At 44.7% G+C, this 19494-nt stretch overlaps 1 protein-coding gene across 4 annotated transcripts in view; it reads right to left on the bottom strand.

Annotated features, from left to right (window-relative positions):
- The window catches only part of pik3c2b (phosphatidylinositol-4-phosphate 3-kinase, catalytic subunit type 2 beta), a 38758-nt gene extending 20692 nt beyond the window's left edge, over positions 1-18066 (bottom strand). The window contains exons 1-13 of one of the 4 annotated variants that reach the window (XM_028998151.1): positions 17883-18066; positions 16771-16880; positions 13307-14199; positions 12369-12469; positions 12122-12282; positions 9903-10023; positions 6335-6446; positions 5803-5882; positions 5304-5367; positions 5082-5228; positions 4004-4037; positions 3014-3209; positions 874-996 (exon numbers count right to left, since the gene is read on the bottom strand). In XM_028998151.1, the coding sequence (XP_028853984.1) occupies positions 874-996; positions 3014-3209; positions 4004-4037; positions 5082-5228; positions 5304-5367; positions 5803-5882; positions 6335-6446; positions 9903-10023; positions 12122-12282; positions 12369-12469; positions 13307-14101 (1934 nt within the window). In that variant the 5' untranslated portion in view covers positions 14102-14199; positions 16771-16880; positions 17883-18066. Of the gene's footprint in view, positions 1-873; positions 997-3013; positions 3210-4003; positions 4038-5081; positions 5229-5303; positions 5368-5802; positions 5883-6334; positions 6447-9902; positions 10024-12121; positions 12283-12368; positions 12470-13306; positions 14200-16770; positions 16881-17544; positions 17759-17882 lie in introns of those variants that run through there. The other 3 variants (XM_028998152.1, XM_028998150.1, XM_028998153.1) reach the window with 3 other exon arrangements.
- Positions 18067-19494: the final 1428 nt, after the last annotated feature.

Below are 19494 nucleotides of genomic sequence, written 5' to 3'. Positions count from 1 at the left end.
ACCTTGCCGTCCAAGTCTCTTATTATACAGTTAGAGAGTAGGAATTGAAATATTTTATATGTATAAATTGTTATACACACCTGTTCTACGTAAGCTACGGAGCCTATCACAGAGCAAAACGTCTTGTAACAGAAGAAAGCAATGTTTGAGTTTTACATTGATGACTTCCATTATGGTCATCATCATCATAAGCAGCGTCATGAGGCAACCATTAACATGAGTGAAGGTAAAGCAGCCAACCAGAGCTCAACATATGAACGCTTTCAGTTCTGAATGAGAGTATGAAATATTGTCATCAGTTTGCTGTTTTTAAGAACCTCAAATATGAAACCTTTAGTTATATCATAGTTTTGTTCAGTTTACAGTGACCCTTCCCTCTGCGCCAAAATGACTTCAAGCGGAGTTCAATCATTTATGCAGGATTTTACTTGCTCTTTTCCCCTGAAAGTCAGATGTAGAAAAAGGAGGTACTGTGAGCTGCACCACTGTCACCTACTGGGACTCGACAGGGTCACAGAAATTCTTGCACTGTAACCTCATACATATGCAAGATTCACACAGGATGACGGGAACTTGAATGAAGATGAGTCGAACATGAATCTCAAAAGCACACAGCTTATTCCTGACAAATCAATTATTCACGCAAAAGGAGCATTCAGGGCAGAGTGCACCCTTTCTTCCTTCCAGAGTTGACATTTTACACTGAATCGCCTTTTAGTCTCAGCTTCATCTTTCGTCTGTTATAAAGCAGCCTGACCCACTGCTCAGGCTTTCATCCTACACAAAATTGTGCATACACAGTACACTGCTAATATGTGTGTGTGTTCATTGCAATACACCCTAGGTGTAAGGACCCTGTTGACAAACCCTCACCTCTGGTCCCAGACCACCAGGTGGAAGAGGTACTTGCTGACTGACTGCTTGCTGGTGTGCTGGGGTGCGCAGAGCTCTTCACCTCCATGAGTCAGGGAGCAAGAGAGGAAGAAGCTCTCATAGCTGCGTTGGAAAATGAGGAGGAAGATTAGAACAGGCTGATTTATTTAGGTTTCTGCAGTTCTATAAGATTGGCTTTAGACACAATTAATAGGCAAAACGTGACTAAGCAAAACACGTTACCCGAACCCCACATCCTAACACAAGGAAAACCAACAGCGACTTTCAAAATGAAATGCATTGTACGATAACAAAACTGTTACGTGTTGACAGGCACTGCTGGTGAGCACTGGTGGGAATTCTGGGGAGGGCGGGGCCAAATGTAGGAACAGCTGCTACAATGCTGGGCAGGCCCATGGCCAGTATGTGGGTCAGCTCGCTCGATGGGAGCGGTTTCAGCTCCTACGACTGCATGCCTGCCCCCTCCCCATCACTTAATCCACACAGCAGCCACTCTGTGGGCAAGGAAAGCCTGAATAAAACATAGGCAAGCTGTACCCAGAGCATTCCACAAAAAGGAACGTGAGGGTCGGTTAAACTAAACTAAACTAAAACTAACTAACTAACTAATTAATTAAAATAAAACTGCTCCAGATGAGTGCATTCAGAGTGGGACTGTGAATGGGACAGCGCACAAAATCAGAAAAAATAAAATACATGTTGGCTATGTAGCAGTATGATGCAGGACCGCAACCAGACCCAGAGACAAGGAGTCACGGGGTCATCGCTGGGGTAGAGAAGAAGCCTTATACATGAACCATATGCCTGTAGATGGCAGAGAGGTGATATATATATTTAAAAAAAACAAAAACACATAATAATCAGGCAAGTGTTTGAAAATTCAAAATTTTTTCCTATGAGGCATCTATGGGCCTTCTGGGGCACTGGGTGACAAACTGCCACTCCTCTGCCATCGAAGCAGATGGCACACGACACACCGCCTGAGCAACACCCTACACATCCGCTGGACAGGTGCCAGGCCCCTGCCCTCTGGCCAGATCCTTATAAAGGTCAAAGGGCACAGGCAGTTCCCAGCCTGCCGGGTTCTATTGTCGGGTAGGGGACCAGACCTTCCCTTTCGGTGCAGCAGCAAACAAAAAGGACCGGGGTCCACCCAGGTCAAGGCAAGTGGGTGGAAGAGAAGCCTGACACAAATGCACCCCCTGAACAAAATAAAACGTACGAAAAACATTCTGCCGAAGCCTTGGCCAATGGTCAATCCAACTTTTTTTTAAACTGGGGGTTAAACTGGGAGTCAGGGAAAAAAGGGAGGGAGGGAGGGAGGGAGGGAGAGGGGTCTGCCCCAGCCCCCCATTACACGATGTAATCCGGATGGATTACACTAAAGGGGGGATATGCACTCTGGACAGCTGGTGCAGAGATAAAGTGTGTGTATGTGAATGTGTGAGTGTGTATTAGAGCTACTGGCACTCCTGTTCCACTTTTCCTGCCAATGGTCCCACCAATGTGGAAGTTCTGCGGTTTTCAATAAATGTAGGGGCTGAAAGAAGCTGAAAATCTCCTTTTTGAAGAAAAAATTTGTAAAAGCACACTGTGAAATATAATTAAAACCATCATATTCAGAAAGTCCCAAACACACAGTAAGCAATGTTACATGTTTGCCCTTATTGTGCTGAACTAGCTAAATAAATCACTGAGTCTGAAATAATCAATCTAAAGCAGGAATATCTAAATACAGGAGGTTCGGCTGCGAATCAGCGATGACGTACTTTCCCATACAGACAGCTGTTGCACAGCTGGCTCGATACGTCGCCCAGTTAAAAGCCCCGCATCAGCATTTTCCAGCCTGAAACAATGTCAGTTTTCAACTCGGAGATTGACGAAAGAACACTGCCATGGGCATTTACGATGGTTTATTATGTCTCGTGCAGTTTTACCAAACCCTGGTCCTGGAGGAACATCTGCCAGGAAGTTTTTATTCCAACCCGCATATCTGTCACAATCTGCCCCACTCATTATTAGGCCATTAATTAAGACCTAAGCGCCTAATTAAAGTTCCTCCAGGGTTGGGAAGCATGCAGGCATCGTGCCGCACATGCGCGCAGTACCGCGTGCGTACCTGGCGGCCCAGGTGATCGGGATCCGGTGAGCAGCATACACGTTGAAGGACAGCACGTTGGTCACCATGCCGGCCTCCTGGATGGGCGCAGTGGGCCGGTGGTTCTGTGGCGCCGTGTGGAAGTTGGCATTGAACGTGCTGCAGTAGAGCTCCACCAAATCCAAGATGGCGGATGTCAGCTTCTCCACCACTTTTTCTGTAAAGAGAGCCCCAAATATAAAAACAATTACTAAAATGCTATTAATAATAGAAGCAATTTGGAGAGGGCTGCGTAACTACTAGTTTTTGATCACCTTTATGATCATTATGAAAAAACAGGAACCAATGCCAGGAACCACATAATCAGTCATGATTGAGATATAAATGCACTGCCTGTCCAAAAAAATAATAAATAATAAAAAAAATATTTTAATAATAGGTAAGATTGGATAATTCCTGCATGGATGATTATGTTCTAGCAGGTAAAAACTTATTGAACCTGAATTGATGCAGTGAGTAGTAGATGGAAAACACAACGATCATCTGTTTCAGAAGTGGTCAAATGCTCAAAAGTGACCGAACGAGCATTTCCACACGCACAATATAAAGGGAACCCTAAACGGCCGGATCTCTGGCCTGTGCCCTCTGTCTTGGGATAGACTTCAGCAGCCGCGACCCTGAGCAACAGGACTGAGCGGTAAAGGACAATGAGTGAGCATAAACATTGGCCTCTGGAGCAATGAATGAAGGTCATGTGATTAGTCCAGATCTACCCTGTTCAAACATCTTCTAATTTTCCCACTTGTAATGGCTTTTTGTTTTGGTGCTTTTATTTTGAAGTATGCTTCATGTGAGCATGTGCGGGTGTTCATCCTGTTTGGTATAAAGGACATCCTCAGAGCGGCACCACTCACCGCCCCTCTCTGTCCTACCCACCTGTATCCCTCATTCCCCTCCTCCCTCCTTCCCTCCTTCCTTCCTTCCTCTAACCACAGAAACACAGTACTGTACCTCTGTTCTCTCGCTTTGCCAAAACCGTCGCATCCTGTGAGGGAAAGCACACACACACACACAAACCATTATTATGCACAGTGGAAGTGGAACAAAGCCAGAAAGACACAAACAAAAGTGCCGTGAAACCTTGTTTGAAAAAAAAAAAAAATGATGATGATGCGAGGAAACAGCGGTCAGGTCAAAAAAGCTGACGTGAACTCACTCTGACAGTTAGTCACTGAAAAAAAAATTAAAAACTAATACATGTCTTTGTCTAGTGCTTGTTGATGCATGCATTTCCTCAGCATGTTGTCACATTGAGGTATGGTGACAAAAATACAGCACAGCCCTTTGGTTCTGATCTATGTAACACCGAAGGGCCGTCAGGCGAAGAGCTGCTTCTAACACTCTGTGTTAATAACAAAATGTCCCGATGTTATGATCTGACATTAAAGACGCACCTCCAGAGATAAACGCAGGTCTAGTGCCCCTGCTGGCCAGATGCAGTTTTATCGAAACCCCCTATGCTGATATCTGCAAATGATTTTTCCACTAGAAATGGGTTTCTAAAATACCACTCTCTTAAATTTCAAATGTCCTGTTGGTTGTACTCGACTCGCTGCACTTAAGTCTTTAAAGCTTGTTAGTTCCTCCACTGGTACCACCATCTCATCTAGACTATCCTCTGTATTGGATCCTAGTTGGTGGAATGAAGTTCCACTAGATGCTCGAATGGCTGATTCACTAAAGTTCTTCAAATGCAAGCTAAAAACCTTCCTTTGGGGGAGAGATGCACACACTACTTCAAACATCTTTTAAAAACTAAACTAGGATGAAAAAAAAATGGCATTTTTAAACTAAACATGTATCTAGCTCATCCCCCATGCTTTTTATAGTCAGTGATGTCAAGAAGTGAACAACTTGCAGGCTATTATTTTTCACCCTATCATTATGACATATCCATGATGCCATAGGAGACGACTTTAAGTGAGCCGCACAGAAAGAAGGAACACATCTTAAAAATATGACATTATGATCTTGTTGTATGCAGCTGCATTATGATGCTCCACAGACACAGAGCTGTAAAGGTTCTGACCTTCAGTACACGTGGCTGCAGGCGGCAGGGACAGGCAGGCAGCTGGCTCAGGGCAGCCGTGATGTCAGGAGTCTCCACTGCGGCCAGTGAGCTGCACAGCGCCTTCACAGACTGAACCAGACGTTCCACGTGCAGGGGCAGCTCCACCTGCACACCCCTCATTTCATCAGCCTGAGTGGCCATCATGCTGGTTGAGGATTTTAAAACCATTATAACAGTTACCTCAGATAAGACGAAGGACTCTGCCTCATTGTGGAAAGTGTCCAGCAGCAGCGTGAGAGCCTCCCTGAGGAGAAGAACCAACAAGTAAACCCACACTACTCAACTGGCATAGCTAAAGCCCATACAGAATCAACTTAGAGAAGGGCAGACATGAAGATTGTAGCTGGGACCACAACTAACCAAATGAAATATTAATCATTGCAGCCTTAAAACTAGGTCCAAACTGCCAGTAGCAGAATGTACCCGCAAATGATCAAATCTAAAAATCAAGTATCTCAATGTATCAGAGTAATTCAACTATACAGTCAATGTTGGGTTGATCCTGAATGTTTTTATGTTTGAATTAAACAAAATAAAATTTGGGTGCAGGGAGTCTATAAGTTTCATCACCAATGGATAATTTTGAAGCCTATTTATTAAACCATTATATTCATATTTAAAGCCATTCAATGAACCACTAAAACCAGCATCAGTGACAAATTTACAGCCACTGCCATACCTAGTGACAGTCTGTTTGATGGGCCGCTCCTGCAGCAGCATGTTGTGGTTCATGGTGGACGGAGTTTCATCGTCTTCTTTCTGGAAAAGGGTTAAAAGAAAAATGTAAAACCCCAAGCTGGTGTGAATTCTCCAGAATGTACATGCATGCCTCGTTCTGTTGGATTACATTACAAATGACGTGTAAATATTTGCTTTGAGGCTTGTGCAATCGAAACACCGGCCACTTTGCTTGACCCCAAGTACTCTAGAGGAGTTCAGCCTCCGGTGCTGCAGTTTTTGCAGAAGTTGCGACCTTGGTAAACTGGTAAACTATTTTTATGGACTTGACTGCTCAAGATTCTTATCACTTCCTGTCTTCAGTGCTATGGTCCAGAAGACACATTTATAAGGCAGAAATAGTGACTGCATGCAAACATCCTGTTTTCGCCAATTCTGTCTTGTTGACTTGGCCTTGAAAGGAAGACGACGGTAAAATGAAATGTAAACTCATGACGTGGTTGCCCGTGGTTACCGTGACCCTAAGCACTCACCGTCCGAGCCAGCTCCATACTGACAGATGCCCGGTGGGTGAGGAAAAGTCGGATGTCCCAGTCAAACTTCAGGCACTGCTGGATGTATTCCAAACTTGCCAGGGCCTGGTTGCTGAGGAATTAAAAAGATTTTAGGCTTTAATGATTGTAAACTGGAGCCGAGGAGGTGGTTGTGATTTTAACCATCTTTGAGCTTGACCTTTATCTTTATTATTTTTCTCTTTGCTGAAAGTACTGAAGGTGGCTGTGATCCATTTAGATATTTCCTAAAGAAACTGAGCACAGGTTTGAAATAAAATTCTGAATATATCCCAGTTTCCCCGAGACTAACCATTCAAAACATCATAACATACTGGCTGTTGCCAAAAATCAAGATTATTTCCCTTAAACTGGACATGTTTTTCCACCTATCCTCAACCCATCCCAGTCCATAGGAGGCCTATATAAGTTCTGATCTGTATGTTAGTCTACTTGTATTTTGGTTTATAGATCTAATATGATGTTAATGATGTTTAAATATATAGTGTAGGTATATTTGGTTATAACGCTTGATACTTTAGGTCACATTTAATCTTCCGACTTGTTCCCTGGCTATTGTGCACTTGTCCATGTGGCTGCAGCAGATGTCAAAGCAGATGTCAAAGTGTGTTCACAGACCTGAATCACAGAGGCTGGAAAAGGGGAAAAAACAGCAGCAGTGCTGCTCTAAGGATTTAGAAAGAGAAAGTGGCCTTATTTATTACTGTACAGGTCAGGGCCATTGCCAGAGGTCAACTTGTCTACCTTCTGTTACCACACAGGGAGGGGGTGACCTAAAATGAATAAATGATAAATTATTCAGATTTATTAAATACTATAATATTTAATACTTTAATTTTCATGATATTCGATGGATATACTTCACATTATTAATGCCCAATTTTTGAGAGCATCAATATTCCTGAGCATGCGTCTATTGTCAGTTATTATTTTATCTCAGATTTAAAAGGCTAACGTCTACTTTTTACACCACATCTGGGTCATTTAAGATCATTTAAACACATTAAACACGGCTGCTTTCTATAGCACACAGCGATCAGCACCACCTTCATCACCGATGATGAACCTTCATTATCCAACAACCTGTCTGTAGGTCACTCTGATATGCATGACCTCCAGGCTACTGTGCCCTGTATGGTAATCATCGTTCTCCTCTGCCAAACCAAATCGAGAGGTGTTGAGAGGTCATTTACAGCCACCCACCACTCCATACCGACGTGTGAGCTCAGCTAGCTGCGGTCGATCAGCATTACTGCATTTCTCTACAAATTCAATTCAGAGATGAGAAGCAAATGTCTCACGTTGTCCTGCCGACGTAGACTACCATTAACCCAGGGGAAATTTAACTTAGTTTAAAATACCAAAGAAAGACCAGCTGTTAAACAATGACCTTATTCCACACAGGAAGTCCCGCCCACTTTTCACAGGCTGCTGCGCCTGTAGCCAGCCCAGCAGGTTATCAGAGAGTAGCACACATCCGTCCACACACACACACACACACACACACACTTCTACTGTAAACCCACACACACACTGTAAATAACTGACAATTTTTTGCATTTTGACCTCATTCCTGTTAATTTAGTATCGTATTAGTGTTGCTGAACATGTTTTTTTTATTATCTTAAAGTGATTTGATCTGAGTGTTCTCTTAAGTCCTTGTTCTCTTAAGCTCTCTAGGTTTTTGTAGAAAGTCCCAAGAAGCCTAAGTTATATTTTCATAGTGCATAAATCTTACAGGACCAGTGCTCCTCTGAGCAGTTTACAGAGGGCGTGGCTCTTCTAAAGCAAATAAAGAAACGCTGAAAGCTGGCCATGCTTCAGTCTGCCAACCCTGCTAAACAAGTTCAGTTTTGCGGTGCTGAAGATGAAGGGTCGTGTGGGGTGGTCACCCACAGCGGTCAGGCCATCCCACATGCATGAGCACAACTGGCTGGAAGCGACCGCAACTGCCAGTTCTCTGGCCAACTTAACAAATAGAAAAATCACAGAAAAGAACCCCCCACCCACTTAATTTTCTTGATACACTGCATAAGCCTCCTCTTCATCTTACCCAGGCACTCAATGGGACGTTTACTGTGACAAATAGAGCAGCATGTCATTTAAAGACGATTTACATGGGGGTCTTATTACATGGTTGGGTTGCCAAGTGCCAAAACCAAGTGCTTTTCACTCAGATGAGCCCTGGTTTTAAAGAGTTATAACTAGGGCCCTGTGATATCAGTTCCATTTTCTCCAATTAAAAATTCCTCTGAATTCCATGTCTACCATTATAAATATATTTATTCACATAAAAACTATGTGATTACGGAGTGGGTGGGGAAAAAATAACAACAACTGCAACTCACATTTAAAGACTGTTCAACAAAGTGCTTGGGCATTTACTCTCTGCTTTTGTAAACATGTACATGTAAATAATAGAAGCATTTCATGCAAATAACTATTTCACAATAGTTTTCACTATTAAAATAAGGGCAACATAAAAACATATCAAATTTTTGGGGATCATCAGGGAGACCTGGAATACAAAAAAAGTTGTGCCCTCTTGCATAATGAACTGGAACCATGATAATAAAACCAGGTTTGGAATAAGCTGATTTGTTTGCTGTGCTAGTTTTCTTCTTTTCTCTGTTTCTGATGTTCTTACAAAAGATTTGTTCTTCCTATTCAACAGTTTGGGTATTGTACCATTTTAAATTTAGGACTAAGAGTCCATTTTTTTAGGACATCAGTGTTCCAGCAAGCCCAACGTAAAAGTTGTTTATGCACGTGCATGACAGCCACTTCGCCATCGCTGACCGCACATTTACATTGAGTTGGTGTGCGAGAGTCCGGCCTCAACAGAGTAGTGGGCTGCAGCAGCCAGAAACACCAATTCTACACAATTCCATGTTTTATAGCGGATTCTGTTTTATTTGTTCGATTCTGCAATTACATACGCACTTTCCGCATCGTAAAATGAAAGGAGTCAATGGCAAAGACTGTCATGTGGCTGACATATTTAAACCTGCTCCCATCATTAAACCACATGAGAAAAGACCTACTCCATTTAGCTCTGGATTTAGTCCTCTTAATAAAACTTGTTCAGGATAGTCATCGCAATGTACCCATATGTACCCATATGCTGTAATCATGCACACCAAATCCCTTTAGCAATTTGATTAAAAAGGAAATGCAGCAATCATTAATTATTAATAGATCTAAATTCTGACTAATCCACGTATTAACCCTCTAAATGTGTCCTAAAGTAACTTTTTAACCATTTATATATCACGTGGGAAATGATCAAATCAAACAATACATACCCTGCTACTGCTACCAAGATCAACATTTAAATTAAAGAATTTAGTTGGGCCATTAACTGGATCCAACATTCCTGAACACATCCATGGCGGAATATTGTAATGGCGTAATGCCTGGGAAAAAACTAAAATAAAATCTAATCTTGTAAAATCGTAAAACCAACAGTTCAGAGAGACCGCAAGCAAACTCCTCTCAGTGTGTAAATTTACCCAACAAGGACTCTTACTTCTGCAGGAACTCGGCCTGGCTGCCGACTTTGAGGAGGTAGTCGTCCACATCGATCAGGTCCAGGTCATCGTGGGCGTAGCACAGCGTCTGGTAGATCAGGAGGTCGACGGTGGAGGAGCCTGTGAAAGGAGGACATGCCTGTTCACTGTGAAGATTGACTTCAATTAAATAATAGAAATAAAAACTGCTAAAGATTATGATTTTTTTTTTGTTATCGCTGTCCGGAAAAGCACTGCTGCATTGCATTTATTGTACATTTATTAGCTTGTCGATATTTTGTGAATAAACAGACAGGCTTGAAATTCTAAACTATATTCCAACAAAACAAACGGCACAACAATTGCAATAAAAAAAAATAATGAATAAAACTTAGTTCCCAGTAAATGTCAAATGATAGGCCAACTAATTGACAATAGAAATTCCATTGTAGATTTTCCACTGTAGATCCCATATAACTGCTTCATTTCTAAACATGAAATTATAGAGAGGTGAAACATTTTATGCGCGTTTCCATTCTAGTCAGTTCCCTAATGGCAGATCTACGGCCTCCGCCAACATGTCCAGCAGCCTCTATGTCCTCATGTGCTAGAGAAGCCAGGGGCAGAACGTTCTCTTTCCCCGGAGTTTACCTCCCACACCTGTGGAGATAAACAGGCTTGGGGCCTGAACGTTTACAAGGTTAGCGGCATCTCACATTCACATCCGCTGAAGTGCATCTCGCTGGGGTAAGCACATTCCTGGGGCTGAGATATAGCAGCCATGCACGCCAGGCTGCGGCGTTAACCTACATACGTACTGCAGTCATACGCGGCCTACATTTACACTAGGGCAGGGCGGAGGACTAAAATACAACCATACTGACATTTATCACACTGCTAAATCGATTTTTTGTGGATTTTGATGACCAAAAGGTTTACTAATGGTAATAATTCCTATTTAGAAGGAATTTGTATAGCTATGGTTCATAAGAACTAATTATGCAAGAATAATAAAATATAGAAGAATGTTGAAAAGACTGGTAAATTATATTAAACAACACCGGGCTTAATTTGCTTCGAAAAATTGAGCAAATTCTTGCTTAAAATTTCACATATATGCTCAAGTAAATTATCTGGTCAGTTTACCAACTGAGGGAATGATACCAGTTCTTATTGGTGTATTATTAAAACCTGTAGTATTAAAAATAATACACTGGAACAGTGGAATCATAGAATTATGTCAAATAGTGTTGTAATGATAGAAATGATCATGTTAAAACTATTAGCATATTGCTCATTCAAACTTCACACCAACACAGGAACTTGTCTAAATGACTGATGTCAAAATCAATAAATGACATTCACAACCACAACACCGGTTCAGTGCTGTGCTGAATCTTAAAAATAAATACCAACAAAATCACTGGCTGGCTTAAGCGGGGCTGTTACCATGGAAACGTGCATCTGTTAAGCAAATCATTTGGGGAGATGGAAAATAAACAGGGAAACAAGAAGACAACCCAGATCTGCAACAAGAGTATGTGTGTAGCAGTGTGCTGAGGGGCTTTGTGTGTGTGTGTGTGTGTGTGTTTGTGGGAGATCAGACAATGTCTTCAAGTGAGTGTGGGTGCCGGTTGTTGGAACTGCGTCTGTATGTGTGGTCAGGTCTGTTCAGTGTGTGTGTGTGTGTGTGTGTGTGTGTGTGTGTGTGTCAGTCAGAATGTTCTCAGACGGATGAATGAAAAGCTGGCTCTTTTAATTGAGAGCACAAAGCAGATGTCTGGCATGACGCCCCTGCAGTGTAATTCCATTAAGAGAATCAGGGGGGGATTCGCAGAGCAGGGATCCTATGTGCATCAGCAATGTGGCTTTATTGCCTTTGTGTATTTTGGTGGATGAAAATTGGCTCGTACCCCTTTCTCCCACTGCGTGGGTGCCAGTCATCAGCCACTTCTGAAGCCCAATAAGAGCCAGATGACTACACAAGGCAACTCCCCCACTCTCGCAGGTTCTTTTTTATGTGAAAGGAAGTCTGTTATGATAGGTATTTTTGGAAAATACCTTGGAAAAATGATTTGGAAAATGGGGCAGTGGTGGCCTAGCGGTTAATGAATTGACCCGTAATCAGAAGGTTGCCGGTTCGACATGGCTACCCACTGCTCACTATGCCATATGAATACCAGCAACAAATGCAAATACGATGGCTGGTCAAGTCAAACCTTCACGTATTCAGTCATACCATCACAGGTGAACGTGAGCGGTTCCCTGACGTGGTCGCTGAGGACCGTCACCTTGATGCTGACCCCAAGTCCCTGCTGCAGCTCATCCTGAGCGACGCAAGGGCTCCACACAAACCCCGCATTCTTGGAGCGGTCACTGCAGGGGGAGGCCGAACGCAAGCTGCCGAAAATAGGGAAAGGGCACACTCGAAATGATATTTTCCCCCAAAATTAACACACAGCACTTAAAAGGACCCAGATGCTTACACGTCAAGCATGTGACAGAACGCTGCCACTTCCTCGTCTCTCTCCTCCGCGACCTGGAAGAGCTCATAGCCAAACCCATTTAACCGTGATCCCAGGGACACCTGAGGGGCAGAAACAGGACAGATTTCATGCATTTCTTTCATTTCCACACAACAGCAATTCTAATACACACATACGTGACATTACGTGCGAGATGCAACAATAAGCACGTTTGGGTGGAACAAAGCTGTTGTGAGGATTAAGGTGGAACCATCTGAAATTCAATATAAACATGCTATTTAAACCTTGGCTTAAAAATTCCACAATGCAATGGAGTAGTGAAAAAACGACAATGCTGGGCAGCAATCATGACAGCTCTACTGTAAAGTGGTTTACCTGATGCTGCCATTTTCTTTGCTTTTTTCAACAATATATTTACTGTTTTTTTCTTTAACAAAAAAAAAACAATCAGATAACTCACAGATAAGTGACTTAAATACTAAGTATTAGCAAACAGAACCACAGGTGGCGAGTAGCTTTCCTTACTCCAGTCCTACATCTAAACAAACCCCATCATAAATGTACTTGCAATATTCAGTCCAATGACTGACATAAAAGCTTTGCATATTTTGCGAAGCTTTTGGATTTTGTCATGCTGTAACACACGTTAGGTATGTATTCTACTTTATTTATTTATTTATTTATTGAAGAGCATTTCAAATGCAGACTGCATATTTTCTTCATTTCAGGAGTGCCCATACTGGCTGCCCCAAATACTTTTTAGTTTGACCCATCCCCATGAATTCTGGGTTTCCGTTTCACTTTTCTCATCTAAACTTCCAATCTAATTTAAGCAGTTTATTTGTATGCTGATACTTGCCATGAGTTTCCTCCCAGATAGTATAAAAATGTCAATATATTACATACATATTTATTCATAAGCCTTTTGACATCATTACCGGGTCGGCAGAAACTCTCCTGTTGCTCCGGTCGCTCTTCTGGACAGGCTGGTAGGTGCGAGGCGGTACCTGCGGTGGGAGGGTCTTGCTCCGAGCCACAGGCTTCCCCGGCTGGTCCCCGATGGCCCGTCTGGGCCTGGGGGACGACCAGTCTCCGTTCAGCTTGCTCAGAGACTCGTTCAGGTTGTCGTAGTTGAGGACGTCACTGGAGAAAAGTTTCGGCTGGTCCACCTCTGGGGTGAACAGGTTGATGTCCCTCGGGGACGCCGAGTTCCACCGAGTTGAAAAAGTGTCAGGCTGAGGTGGGAGTGGGTTTCGGGGCGGCACCGGTGGCGGTTCATCCGAGGGTGGAACGCTTTTCGGTGGCAACGATGGGCCCTCAAAGTCACTTTTGCCCCTTGGGCCAGAGTCTAAGATATAAAGAGGTTCTTTTTTCCCGGTGATATTAGACGACTGTGACACGTTGCCGGACGAGTGGCTGCCGCCGTTGCTCGGAGGGTCGTGGCTGTGGGAGAGCAGGGCGAAATCAATGCTGCTGACGGGCGGGCTCGGGGTGGACCTTGGCGGCAGGCTCGGGAGCTCTCGCTGCGGGGCCACCGGCTTGTCGCCGCTTCCGCCACCGTCGCTGTCCGGACCGGCCTTGCTGCCGGGACTCTTGTCCTGCCGGAGGCGGGACAGAGCGTCGTACTCCATCTGCAGGGCTTCTGCCAGGACCAGCTCCCGCTGGCTGAGGCCCAGAGACTCCAGACAGCCCCACCGCGGCTCAGCATCGCTCTGTGTCTGGGCTGCCGACATCCCGTCCTCTCCCCCCCCCCCCCCTCCGGGGCGCACCCGCGAAACCGGGAAGGAAGGAGCGTGGAGGACAAGACGGAATTACTCCGGGTTGAACCAAACTGCAGACGACATGAAAGGACAGAAGTGAGTTAAACAGCAGAGAGGTCAGAAGACAACATGATATATAACTCAAGACAAATTATGGCACTCGTAATTGGCAGCACTGAACAGTATTGTTTTTTTATTTAGACGGCATCATTTCAGACCGGCATCATTTTAATATTTTGCCAAACAAAACATGATCTCTAGTTTTTATTTAGCAAAAGGTTTCTGCTTCTAATGAAATATTATGCTGAACCTTTAATAACAGAATATGAGAGGAATCCCTAGCGACTTTAGTCATGGACGCACACTTCCTTCCTCTGGAAGCTGACACACAGTTTCATTGTAAGGAGGACGTTTCTTTTTCATGTAGCACTGATGCTACATGGAAACTTACGGCTCCCCCTGGCAACTCACGGCTCCCCCTGGCTCCCCCTGGCAACTCACGGCTCCCCCTGGCTCCCCCTGGCAACTCACGGCTCCCCCTGGCTCCCCCTGGCTCCCCCTGGCAACTCACGGCTCCCCCTGGCTCCCCCTGGCAACTCACGGCTCCCCCTGGCAACTCACGGCTCCCCCTTTCCTCCATGTTTCTTCCTCCAAGTTTGTGCAGCCTGAGCAAAACGAGGCCGATCATGTTCCGCCGCAGATCATCAGCTGTAATTTACATGATTCTTAAAAGAGACACGCTGTGGAGGTGCTGAAATCCGGAAGCAACGCGCGCAGTGCCGTGTGACATAAGCAGGGATTGGCTGGTTGACCGTTTTCTTATAGCATAGACAATATATGAAAGCAGGCCTGTTCCAAATAGTATCTTGCAAATAGTTATGCAAGATAAATTATAAACACCACCAACATATGCACGATTGATTTAAAAGTACAAATTGTACAAATAGTCATTTGGCCCATCTGAAATATAAGAAAACTTGTTTTATTTTTCCCGCTCCATATCAGGTTGCCCGGACCATGAGAATGTCCGGGGTTTGAAGCGGAGACATGTTCTCGGGGTCACTGACGGCCCCATTTTAAAGTAAGAGGAGGGAATGTTGTAATTAAGATTTCCGACCCTGATCAACAATTTTATTTTATGGATTTTTAATTGATTCACTCAATGGGTCACATTCCTGCCCCCCTCAAAAAAAGCCACAATGAGGACTCCTTGTAGTAGTGAAAGATCATCCGACGCTGAGGTAATGACAGCCTGGGTACTTCCCATGGATTTAAGTGACAATCACTTCGCTTTCTTTATAAACGATGTCTGATATAAATTTTGCCAATGGGAGAGATTTTGTTTATTCCGGCCTACCGTAGAACTCTCCGCTCCTCAGGGGACAGGGTTACCTGCGCAAAACCACGGCTACTTGCAAGACAAGCCATCCTTAAAAGAATTCAATTAAAATAAATAAATACACACATTTTTATATTTTTTTACTGTGCATTTTGAATGAGCTAATGAGATAAAAATAGTAAAATTGTTTCCTTCTGTGGACAACCAGTCCCAATCCAGAACCTCTTTACTATATGGTGGGGATGTTACTGTCTGGAGCATGGTGTACAGTTTTTAATTCGGCTTTAAGTTAAACATAGCTGAGGGTGCAAGAATAATTTCTGCTTTTCTTTCATGCCATGATGAGAAGAAACCACAAAAAAAAAAAAAAAAAGGATAAAGCGGAAGAACACTGAAAAGCAGCACAAACTACGCCGACATGAGTTACGAGTGTGGCCAGAACAGCACCCTGAGCACGAGTCTGAGACGAGCCTGGACTTCTGAAGAGAGGAGAAACATGCTGACTCAAGATGGATCGGCTGCATCCTTTCCTAATTCTGGCGTGGCAGCCGTGACATTTGCACAGGAGAAAAAAAAAAAAGAATCTCCTGGTCGCATGACGTCACCATGACCACATTACAGGAGATGCACACGAGAACATATAATGAAAATGAACTGTGTAAACAGGCCCAAGGCCAGACGCCAGCAGATGGGCTGCAATGATGCAAATGCGTCAGGTCCTAGACGGCCTTTCTGTCCAACCTCTGCGCGTTCCCAGGCCGGGCCCACAGGGGCGCGGCCGTGGGGTGAAGGGTAGGGGCTGATGTCGGCCGAGCGGCCTGGGGGTGGGCTCGGCTGAGGAGGAGAGGAGAGGAGAGGCAGATCCACCATTGTTCTAAAGCGGAACCCCCGGGCTACTCGTTATACAGAGACCCCGAATCTGCCAGGACTTAAATCCCATTCAATTAGGGGGAGGATTCCAAATTGGTGGCAACAAAGGGTGACAGGGGGTGGGGGTAGGGGGATGGGACGATGGCGTCACATGGGGCCGGGCCGTGTTCACACGGCACTGCCACCAAGAGACAAAAGGGCTGCTGTCATCTCCATAACGCCCTGTCCCCACCCCCTCACAACACACACACACACACACACACACCTCTCCTCCCCCAGGCATCAAATCTCACACACATTACACTTTTGGGGTAACAGAAGCATGCTCCGGCTGATATATCTTTGGGGGTACAGGTGACACTCAGGCTCTGATCACATTCCTGCCCCCCCTCAAAAAAAGCCACAATGACAGCCTGGGTACTTCCCGTCGTACCTCAAACTCCACTTTCTGATGACCAACGTCCGGATCTGGCACGGCCTCGCCCGCACCGCATCAACTGTGATTTGTACACATTAATAGTCCCCTTCAGGTTTCGCACCAGGCTGGAGAGAAAAGAGAAATATGATCATTTCGCTGGGCCACCCTGCCCCATCATACACGCTTCCTGAACGTGGACAACCGGCACGGCGACAGCTGGCACCACGGAGCCCGAAGATGCCAGTCCGTAAACAGCCTTGCATTGCATAATATTCCAGCGGAGCCTTCGCAGGGCGCGTGAGGACCCGTCGGTAGATCCCCGAGACAAAAACAAAAACAGAGGAACGGTGACGTCACCAGGCCGCTCAGAACACGCCGCGGCCACCGACCGGGCCGGTTCGTCCAGATCTAGAGAGTCACGTGATCCCAAACTCCACACAACTTCACGTGCATGCAGGCCAACTTCCATCGGCACCCTGCAAAAAAGAAGACAGGGACGCCGAACCGCTTCATATAAACCCATAAACCCACACAGGCCTTCTTTACAAATAAAAAAAAATATATATATATATATATATATATATATATATATATGAGAGAGAGAGAGAGAGAGAGAGAGAGAGAGAGAGAGAGAGTTCATTATGTCTATGCCTTGCTCATGCACCCAGATATTCATCTCCTGTTCCTGCTGCAGTATATTGATACCACAGCTGGATTTAAAGGTTTATACTCTCCAGATGTTGAAGACCTGAAGACCTGACATTTTCACCTCAGTTTACACCAGTTTACCTCGCACTTGCCGAGCAGCCAGGACGCCGCGGGATTTCAGATGACAGCCTGGCCACCATGAGCGTGCACAGTCATTCCCAACAGCCAGGACAAAGTGACCAACAGCGGCGTCGCGCTCGACCCAGAACCGCCCGGCTCGGCGTCTGCCGCGGTTCGATTCTCGCGACGTTGCCTATCTCTCCGGCGGGTTGGCTGCTTGTGGTCGCCGCGTGATGTTATATTCCGTTCGAAGTATCGAAGTAAAAACCGAATCTCCGCGCGGCCGCACCGCATCGAGTCCGCGTCCGCGCCGGACAACAGCGGCAAGGCGAACGAAACGCCGCGATTCTCGCCCTCACCTGTCGCCTTCAACGCGACGGACATACCGACTCCCGACGGCGCCGAGCCGCGCAGTGGATCAACTCCGCAGCAGCGCCGCGCGTCCCGGCCCCGGCATCCAACAATGCGGATCCCGTCCGCTCGCCCCGCAGCCCGGGTACTCTGCTGGCGGCTCGCCGAGGTCCCCGGCTCCGCACTTCAGACTCAGGGTCGCACGGCGAATCCTGACCCCTGCTGGAGGCTTTCTGTTACAGCACCCCTTCAGAGCGTCGCCTTGTTAAAAAAACTACATACAGTACATATATTAGATATAAACCAGACGACACCTAGTATTCCATGCGATATTTTCCAGCTGTATATTAACCAGTCACTTCTTTCTCGCCGCATTTCTTCGATTCAAATAAGAAAAAGCAATGTTACACAATGTAAAATAGTATACCGTAATAATATAATGAGAAGTTCCTTTTAAGGCGCTGTTGATGCACCAGTGCCGCCTGGTGGGGATTGTGTGTCAGTGCATGTTCACTCCACCGTGCAGATTCTGTGCTGCAGACAGTGCAGGAAACCCTCAAATCTCACTTCTGCTTAAAGTGAACAATAAAAGAAATGCACCGGAAAAAAACAGACTAGTCTCTTCTGTAGTTTGCTTAGATAACATTTTTGTGGATTAATTTAACAATGGATAATTGGATAACGTTCATATATCTTGAATTTTGTCATTTTGTTACAATTTACTAAGATTTACTTCTAATGTGGTATTTTTAAACGCAAATGAAAGTGTCCTTTTGGACTGTGCAAATAACACTAATTAGGTAGTACAAGCACTTGCAGATCAGAGGTCAGCACAATACCCCCTGAGAGTTGGACTCAACGTGCCAGCTGTGCTTGGCTGATGGCTGAATTTGAAGACAATAAAAGCTTCAATGTAAGCCTTCATGCCTAGTATTCTGCCTAGTATTGTCCAAGCTTTATACACACTGGGACACCCTGATGTTAAGAATTCAGTGCCTGATGACAGCTGATTTACATTTACAGCATTTATCACTTACAATCAGTAGTTACAGGGACAGTCCCCCCCTGGAGACACTCAGGGTTAAGTGTCTTGCTCAGGGACACAATGCTAGTAAGTGGGATTTGAACCTGGGTCTTTTGGTTCATAGGCGAGTGTGTTACCCACTAACCTACTACCACCTGGGTGATGATACCTGGTCCTAATGGCTCAGTCGGTTCTTCATGTCTTGTCCATTGGTGTGGAAATCCATCGTTTACTGTGACCAAATATAAAAAATCCTTAAAAATATTACAGTTCCAAAGCATTTTGAAAGTCCTTATCTTGTCTATTTAGATAAACAATTACTGAGCAATAAAGCAGAAGCAACTAGTTTGCCTTAACAACAAGAATGTGATATCATAAATAAATATATATTCATTTCCTCAAAAAGGTGTAAATTAAAAGAAAAAAGCTAATAAACCACTTGATGTCATGAGTTCTTGGTGGGTTTGCTGAGACCAGTGCAGCTTTTATTTTGGCAACACTACAGTTTCACAGTTTCGGATAACCCTCTTAATTTAGCTTAACTGATTGAAAAACCAAATCTTCCTTAATACGGATGTGTTTTGAAATATAACCCC

Source organism: Denticeps clupeoides, chromosome 12 (genome assembly GCF_900700375.1).
Source record: "Denticeps clupeoides chromosome 12, fDenClu1.1, whole genome shotgun sequence".
Lineage (NCBI taxonomy): Eukaryota > Metazoa > Chordata > Actinopteri > Clupeiformes > Denticipitidae > Denticeps > Denticeps clupeoides.
Note: the sequence above shows the minus strand (reverse complement) of the source record. Positions and strands in the feature narration are given on the sequence as shown.